The 9,609-nt window shown below is 35.9% G+C and overlaps 1 protein-coding gene across 1 annotated transcript in view; it reads left to right on the forward strand.

Annotated features, from left to right (window-relative positions):
- Positions 1–3,325: 3,325 nt before the first annotated feature.
- LOC107037562 (peptide transporter family 1) overlaps positions 3,326–9,609 on the forward strand; it is a 9,574-nt gene continuing 3,290 nt past the window's right edge. Inside the window, exons 1-7 of the mRNA XM_015256181.1 lie at positions 3,326–3,428; positions 5,807–5,885; positions 5,974–6,202; positions 6,719–6,993; positions 7,061–7,143; positions 8,491–8,910; positions 8,984–9,607. Of these exons, the coding sequence (XP_015111667.1) occupies positions 3,393–3,428; positions 5,807–5,885; positions 5,974–6,202; positions 6,719–6,993; positions 7,061–7,143; positions 8,491–8,910; positions 8,984–9,607 (1,746 nt within the window). The 5' untranslated portion in view covers positions 3,326–3,392. The remainder of the gene's footprint in view (positions 3,429–5,806; positions 5,886–5,973; positions 6,203–6,718; positions 6,994–7,060; positions 7,144–8,490; positions 8,911–8,983; positions 9,608–9,609) is intronic.

Here is a 9,609-nt window from a genome sequence, read left to right on the forward strand (position 1 = left end):
TTCGCAGAAAAAGTACGCTGAGAAGGATAAATTTACCGAGTTTTCCTCCGTCAATTTTGATTTTAGTTCGTTGCCTTAATTTTTCGATCGACCTCGGCCTCGTGTGAATATCAAAAAATGATCAATATTGGATTTTTGATAATGGATTTTCGTTGATCATTATCAGTATGCCAGTTGACCATTATCATGCTCGTTTCAATATTTTCGATAGACAGAGAATAGAATTTATGTTTCACTAACGGCATGTTGAATCAGATAGTTCAAAATCCGATAAGATTACTCACGTACACGCAAAGTACACACACCCAAATTCGGTTGTACATATGTCTGAAACCTTAAAGCCGCCGTTTGTCGGTAGCGTTTAGGTATTTAACGATCTCAATCGAATTGTTCAAGGTGGTTGCACCACGTCACAAAAAAAATCGATTTGCCTACTAAGTAATATCGAAAGCCTTTGGCATTGTAGAGAATTTCCTCGACGTGTTACGAAATGCCTCCTCTATTTGCGGTTTTAGCTGTTAGTGCGGCATTTACATTACCACTTACATCGGGAAGAGTGAGTTATTTATTAATAATCATTACTGAAAAATATTTAAAATCACTTTTGATAATTGAATGATGACGGAATTATCAAGTCAGTTTTCTTCATTTTTATTCTGTTGTCCATTTCATTTCAGAATATTTTGCCAAGCTGCAACACACCGGTAATATATTGGTGCTATAATGAACATATTCTTGCTGCATGTGAGGTAAGGTCAACAATAAATGAAATTTTTTCAAGACATTATTCAATCCTTTGAAGAATCGTGTGCAAAATTTCAATAACCCCATGTCGACAATAACGACGGAAATCATTTCTAAAGTTACACTGAGAGGGGATACACGAAGAGAAAAACGAACAAGTCTTGTTTACGCCAACAAAATCGTTAGTCCAAAATTACAAAAAAAAAATAATTGTTTAGTTTGAATTTGAAAGTCTCAAACCCAAACAATTGCTCTGCTTTCAACAACAACGAAATATTTGGCTCAAGAGGCGGCTCATTTTTACAAGACGGTCCCTTTTCAGGATAAAAATATCTTTTATAGAGGAAGCTTGGACAATAAATATTTTGTCCCTAAGTTACAAGATTGCTGTCATTATTATTATTATTTCATTTAACCCTCGATCACTCGCTCAATGAGCGCGGCGCCGCCCGTTTTCATTTTTTTAAATAATTGAGCTTGTTTCTCGACACTAAAAAATTTCGAAAATATTAGACTTAGTAGTGAAGCGTTGGCGTTGTCCATTTCTTTTTCCCCTCATGTAGCCCCTTTGAGAAAATAGTCGAAGATTGCAATTATTCAAGATGACGGCAGTGTTTTTACACTGAGAGAAAAACGACAAAGTTCTCAAACAAGTCTGATTTGTGCCAAGAAAATAGTTTTTTGAAAATTATCAAAAAATAATTTTTTTTTGCGCCAAACATGCAGAGAGTGCGCCGGAATGAAAATTTTTTGTCGCAAAAATAGATTTAGTAGTTAAAAAAAAATTGCATTCTCTGTACACGCAAGAAATGTCATTTCACACTCTATTCTTTCGTTATTCGATACTCCCATACGCTCCCGAAAAATCTTTGTTTTATGCGGAACAAGGGATGGTAGTTTTTCGTTTCGGCTGTCTAATAATCGAGGGGCTATTCACAATCGAATCGAGTGACCCATGATTACGAAATGTAATCAATTTCACGTGATTACGGCCCTGATTACATTGAATGATTACCAAATGATTATGAGTTCCAAAAGCAGTGATTACATGATTACAAATGATTACATTGATTACGCAAGTGATTACTGAACATTTGTAATCATTGAAAACAAATTTTTCCCTGTTTAACTCAGCGGCGCTGCGCTAACCGTGTGACGAATGAAGACTGGCGACCGAGCGCGAGTGATCAAGGGTTAAGAATTCATTTTTTGTCTGTCATTATTGAATAGCTGAAACGACAAACTACTATCCCTCGTTTCTTAACATCAGAATTTTTTTCCTTTTTTTCCAGCCGGTTTTTCAATCGTTGAAATAATGTGCTGAAATTTTTCATTCCATTCTTTCTCTTTGCGGACCCCGTCATAATACCCTTAATCGATGGAAAATAAAAAATGCATTATTCTGTTATTAATTTTCTATAATTCAAGATCGTTGAACTCTGTTGGGGTCGGAAGGAGGAACTAAACGGAAACCAAACTGAGCCCGGAATGTCTTCGGCAGAGGAAAGAAGCGAGCAAATTTGGACGGCGCATCTTGAAGACCATAAAAATTTTGATCACCCAATGATTAAGTGAAGAGGTACAATGGTTCAAGTTAAAAAATGTACAATTTTTAAGGGAGGTCGTTAAAATTATTGCAATTTAAAAAATGTAAACAAAAAGAAGCATAAAGAAATAAATGTCAGCAAATGTTAGCAAAAGTTTTATGGAATAAACATTACGCTGTGTTCATTCTTTTTTTTTCTCATTAACGTGGAGATACAGGATGTGCCACTACCAAATCTTAAAAGTACATAGAGTACACGGAGAGAAATAATATTCAGTAAAAATTACGGAACAATTCACGTAATCCGCAATGGGGAATCGTTTTAATTGCGGTAATTTTTATAGGAAGGGAAGAGAAGAAATCTGAAACGTGCAGTGAATTTTCAGGTTTATCACCGAACAAAGTACGAAATTGTCACGTAATTTTTCCTGAAGAAGTAAAATCTTACAGAAACTTCCCGACTTATTAGGCCTCCAAAATAAAAAATTCTTGAACGTTCAACAATTTTTATGAAGCTGGTGAGTTATTTCTACGTTCCATTCCGTAAAATTTCTCAATCGTTGGAGAAAAACTACGAAACGACTTGTTGTCTCCACAGCGGTGAGTCAACACGTTAAAAGGGTGGTTAATTTTTACGGAACAAATCGTAGAATTTACGTGGTGAATTTTACTTCACTTCGCTCGTGGATTACGTTTCGAAACGTAATTTTTACGTTTTTTTCTGGTAATTTTTATTGAATTTTTCTTCCCATGTAAGAGCGGAATTATTTTCACGGGATTTCCAGAACTATCAGTGGAAATTAAAAAGACGAAAATTTTTAGCAGTGCATGCTTTTTTGCCGTGGGGAATGCAATGCGATTTTTGCATTGCATTTCCGTATTTTCTTGCCATTTACTAGCGCTTTAAAAATCCCGATAACGCCTCCGAGATTGACAGTTTCTGAACTGATGACAAAGAGATTAGTGGGATTATTTTACTATAAGTCTGGTGCATGTGGCGGAGATAAACGGCGTACACAGTAGCACGAATGCAAGTTACTCAAGTATCTGCGTCTGATCGGACTAACTACTCAATTGTGATTGGAATAAGTATAACGGTGAAATGGTTCGTGAAGCAGAAAACCCGAAAAGAGTGAAGGTATGTACTATCTGGACTCCAGACATTCACCGTCAATACTGAGGGAAAAAAATAGCTCAGCCGAAAAACTATCTGAAACGGATTTACTTTAGGGAAATTAACCAACTTGACAGAAGGAAATTTAATATCTTTCACAAAAATTTAATTTTTGACGCGGTCATCAGAAATATCCCTAGAAGAATTCGAACTGTTGGCAGGAAAGAATATAATCTTTTGTACGACAATCATTTGATCTGAGAGAACTCCATAGGTTTACACCCCAGAAAGAATACATTGACGAGGAAAGAATATTTTTCCCAAAAAAATTGTCCCCTCGAAATTATTTAGTTTTGCCAATAACACAGTTATCGGCAAGAAAATTGTGGTCTCCCCTTGAATTTATCATTTGTTCCATGGAAATTACAAGTGTTTATTAGCCATAGATATGCACTACTGAATAACATTGACTCGATAAAAACGGAGCCTCATAATTCTCTGTAGAACGAATGTATTTACCCGGAAGACGTATAAATGTCTCACGAGAACAATTACTACTGCGAAAATTATCATGTTTTGGTGGAAACTTTTTTTTGTCCACAAGTAAATTGATTCAACACAGCAAAAAATCTCTTCAGGTGATCATATAATTTTTCGGCACAACTAATTTTTTCTCTCAGTGAAATGTTGATTTCACTTACTTGATTGCAATTATGCAATTATTGGATGAAAGTCTAATATTATTAAAGAGATGTATTTGATGATGATATGACATGATAGGAACGATATCAGGATGGAATCATGTTATGATTGAAATCACGAATTGACGTGAAAAAAATTCCATGATTTTTCCGTACTGCTCTTCAATCTTTTTCGGTAGCAAAAATTATCTAGCGGAACACAATAGATACTGATCTTTGTAGACAACTGATCTTGTTGCGTATCAATAAAGTCTACTCGGTGCAAATACAAATAAAGGGCATCGGGTATTTGGATCAACGTTTAAAGTGAGCTTTGGACGACTATCTTCACCTTGAGATCTGCGAATCGAGTGAAGATCTTTCTACTGACCCACAATGAAGGCCCTTTAGATGTCTATTCAATCTAATCGGTTGCACTTATCAGGAAACATTTTTATAAATTTTCAGATTGCATGGAATTTTTGTATCGCCGAGTAGCCTTGCGAATGGGTTTGACCTATTTTTGTCGTTAAGTGGAATCCGTACAATGTCACTATGAGAAATGTATATCGACAAATTCAATACACCGATAAATTGACAATTCAATTTTTCCGATAAACTTCCCAATGCGAAGAAAGGCAAATCGAAAGAAGACAGGATATAAGAGATTTGTTATGGTTTTGGAATGATTTCCTCTAAACTATTCTCCTACGCCACTTGGATTATTTATTTTTATATTCCTCCATGAAAGCTACAGCAAAGTGTAAAATTTCAGACAAATGGCGACTTTTTTACTATTTTCAATATTTTTTTTCCGAATTCCCATAAGAGCCCGTTAAAATGCATTTTTTAGAAAAATTCCTGTGTTTTACCCATTCTTCTACGCTGTCTCGGATTTTACATAAGGGTTTTAGAAAAAATCAAAGAATCCTTTAATAAAAAATTCAGTCTAACGTTTTTTGAAGTCAATCTATTCGGCGTATTGTCGTTAGATTTTTTATAAATGATGATAGCACACATTAAAGATATTACCATACCATTTTTATTATATTATATTGTATACTCAATGTATGTTATTATTGTTATAAGTTTACTATTTAATTTTTTTAGTGTACTTAATATTCTATAATACATATAGTACTCTATTATGTATTGTCTATTATACTTAGTATACATAATATAGTATAGCATAGAATATAATATAATATGATAGAGTACTATCATAATATCTTTAATGTGTGCTATCATCATTTATAAAAAATTTAATAACACAATACGAAGAGTAGATTGGCTTCAAAAAAAGTCACACTGGATGTATTATATATTTTTAAAAATGGAATACATTCCTGAAACTTTTCCTTCGGAAACTTTGATATCAACTTCAGAAATTTAATATAAGATTATTCACTACAACTGACATACATTAAGCCCGATGGATTAGGACATACGCGCCCAAAGCGCACGGACTGATCTAGTATATAAAACAAAATCATCCATTTCTTGACTTTTTTTCGACCTTCCCTGACTACGCCATAAATACCTTAAAGTTCATTCTTATGTCTGCAACGGAATTAGAGCGCCACTCGGGAATTACTAGGGACTGTCGTCTTGATTCTAGGGAATTATAATAGTTTTCGTTGGCGCGATATTCCCCATATTCAAAAACACGATGGGGGAATCCCCTTAATCTATCTTCATTCACGGATATTCCATTGATTGTAGGAACTGAAGTATCCAAAGGCCATTTTCTTCATTATCTGCATGGAATTTTGCGAGAGGTTCTCCTTCTATGGAATGCGAAGTAAGTTGCAGGCCAGGCAGTCATCCATCGTAATTTGAGTCCACATAATTGTAACTCGGAACCTTTCATTGATGATTTATTTCCGCAGTAATCCTATCTTTGTACGTTAAGAACAAATTAAACTACAGTGATGACACAGCCACCGTAATTTACCATATTTTTATGATGCTCGGATACTTCTTCCCATTGTTTGGTGCTATTCTGGCTGATGCATTACTTGGAAAATTCAGAACCATTCTCTATTTGAGTATCGTTTATGCCGTGGGTCAAATTTTTCTCACAGCCAGCGCTGTCCCAACTCTCGGAGTACCAATGAGGTAAGACATTATCTGAATTTTGTGGATCTTGCAGAGAATATCTCACACCTTGTTGACAGATAGTAAATCCAATCAATTAACCAAATCAAAAATTAATAATAATTAATTGATTAATTGCTATAATTATTAATAATAATCTGTATTAATATATATATTAATATTATTAATAATTAATAATTATTTTTTAAAAATTATTATAACTTTGATTTACTAGGGGAGGATGGGGCAAAACGGCCCCCCTTCAATCGTCAATATTTTCCGATTCAATAATCCGATTGGGATGAGTTGGAGCTCGTTTTGAAGAATGAAAAATTATCTTGAAAATGAAGTTGAAACTGGGAATTTTCACAATGTCATTCACAAGTTATTGACAATTGAAGGGGGGCTGTTTTGCCCCACCCTCCCCTACTACAATTAGTAATTAATCAATTAATTATTATTTTGTGTTTGATTACTGCTGCTGACCTAAACATGCCCGAAAAGAATTAAAATAATTTCCAATCAATTAACTTTCAGAGAATTTTCAATGATTGGATTGTTCTTGATTGGTCTCGGTACAGGTGGAATAAAACCGTGTGTTTCGGCCCTAGGTGGGGACCAATTCGTTCTTCCCGAACAGGAAAAATATCTCCTCACGTTTTTCTCAGTATTTTATATCACCATAAACGCTGGATCCATCCTCTCATCATTCCTCACCCCAGAATTGCGTAATGGCATTAAATGTTTTGGAGAACAAGAATGCTACTCAATCGCCTTTTTCGTTCCTGCCATTCTCATGATTGTGGCCATTGGTAAGTCAAAGATTGTGGATGGCCATGTGATAGCGATCAATGAACAAACTTTATGTCTTACTTTCAGCGATATTCCTCGTTGGGAAACCGCTGTACATTATAAAGAAACCTGAAGGAAATATTGTTCTAGATGTTGCCAAATGCATATCGGTGGGTTTGGAGAATCAATCGTCAGAATTGATATGTATGCTAGAGGAAAGCGAACGAAATGAGATCCTCATACAGCTGAACCTAGCAGTTCGCACACTGGCAAAACCCGTAGGACCTAGCTGTTTACATATTTTCGCTCTAGATGTTCGCATATTACGAACTGCCCTCTTACCCCTTCTGTAATTAATTACCCAACTTTGAGACAAGCCCGGTGGCTTGACGCAGGGGGTAAGTTTGTTGCCTCACATGCGAAAGGTTCCGAGTTCAAATCCCGGCCGGGTAGAATGGTGCGATCTAACCATTTAAAGTCTTGATCATCATCGCAGTATACCCTAACCGGGTCGAAGCGATGTAAAATAACGATAAAAAAAAACTTTGAGACATGAGCGTAACCTAATGTCCGTACATGACCAAAGTTGATGCATATCCCTGGTAAAACAGTCCGATTATTTCTGACTGGGTGATAAAAAATGAATCGGCGTTAATGATGTTTCCGTCTTTGCCCGTTAAATTCCGATTGACTGGTAGATAGAGTTCGGAGTTTGAGAAAATTATGAGTTTGTGGCCGTTATCGTCCGATTATTTTCCAAAACAGTGCTTGATAGGTCTCATATTGCTCAGATAAATCTTTAATATTTATTGTTCATTTAAATATTTATATGCGTTAGAATACGCGAATACTTTGTTTAATAAATTATATTATTAATAATTTTCTTATCGATGTTCGTTTTTAAGTTGAGAGTGGTAGCTGGTCCAGTCTCATGACGGTGTTCAATCTCAGGTGGGGAATTATCCAAACAGTTAGGTCATGCGTTCCAAAAAGTATTGGAACTGCTAGGTCCTATTGTATAACCCTTTTTTTCATAAAATTTCCAGTTGAATGGCATGGGGGGAGGGGTTTGGTAAAATAAAATATGGCAAAATAAAATTTCATATAGTAACTGTAAAATCCGTGATTGTAAAAAAATTTAGAAATGTGGATTTACACTGACTAGACATCATCATCATCATCATGCATACTGCATCACAAAAATGAAGATCAAACAATCGTAAAGGTTTAATGTGAGAAGAAATCAGGATGGTGTCGAAGCGGAATGCACATCCACAAACTCTTCCTTTAGATATGTTTGATGTAATCTTGGTGAAAAAATTCAAATTGTTCAACTTTTCGTAAATGAAGGATTCGATTTTCAATATATAGTTCAAGTACTACCATCCCCTTGGGCGATTTAACCCAAATTCGATGAAAATGTCAATTGAAGTGGAAGATTTCATTTTATTCCGTAGTCTAATTTTGTCCCACTCTCCCCTACTAATCACAGTTATTCCTTTTTTTTTTTCAAAAAGTATGCAATTCACAGAAGATTGAAATCAAATCGAGGAGTTGACCGAGAACACTGGCTGGATTACGCGAACGACAAGTATGATTCCAAACTGATTAATGATATAAAAAAAACTTCACGAACTCTGAAACTGTTCGTAGCTTTTCCATTTTTTTGGGCGCTTGCAACACAAGTAGGATCCCGTTGGACCTTCCAAGCAACAAGAATGAACGGCGAAATTGGCAGTTTTCTTCTTAAGGCTGATCAGATGCAAATCGTCGATCCTCTTCTCATCCTCATCTTCGTTCCTCTTTTGAATACCTTCGTTTACCCGGTAATGGCAAAGATCAAATGCCTTCACACGCCATTGCAAAAATTGACAACCGGTGGAATTCTAGGTGCAGTTGCATTTATTTTTGCCGCGCTTGTGGAATTGCGATTAGAGGTACCAATACTCTTTCGAATGATAATTTTTCATGAGATATCAATGAACATTTACCAACGAAATTGTCCTCTAGACGACGTATCCAGTTCTTCCAACGAACGGATCAGCACAGTTGCGAATTTTCAACCCTAGGGATTGCCAATTACCTGTTGTAATAGGTAATGAATCTATAGTGATGGAACCATTCGCTATGTGGGGAGGCAGTAATATCAATATCAAAGGCAATCAATCGATACCATACGTTGCTGATTTTTCATACTGCGGTGGAGATAAAAACGTAAATGGCTTCATTACGGCTGTAGAGGGACAGGCGACTTCATATGTACTGGAGTCAACATCTCCATACGCCTATAAGGACTACATTAACAAAACGAAGAGTGGGAATCCCGCAATTCGAGTGTTGACGTACAATGTCCAGAACCCGAACACCTCAACAAAGGTTGAATTATCAGGAGTGAATTACGTTTTTGAAAGTGCGTCAGATCTTGAACGAGTAACACCAGTCGGAGAATTCATCCCAGGAGAATACAATGTCAAAGTTAATGGGAAAGATGTTGGTTCAATATCCATAAAACTTGGTGGTGTTTATACTCTGCAAACATTTGTCGGTGCGAATATGACAAAAATAGGTCTCTCAATAGTGACTCCACCAAATTCGGTGCACATTCTGTGGCTTCTTCCTCAATATGTTGCTATGAC

This window comes from Diachasma alloeum, unplaced genomic scaffold (genome assembly GCF_001412515.2).
Source record: "Diachasma alloeum isolate Michigan unplaced genomic scaffold, Dall2.0 Dall_scaffold_00256, whole genome shotgun sequence".
In the NCBI taxonomy this organism is placed as follows: Eukaryota; Metazoa; Arthropoda; class Insecta; order Hymenoptera; family Braconidae; genus Diachasma; species Diachasma alloeum.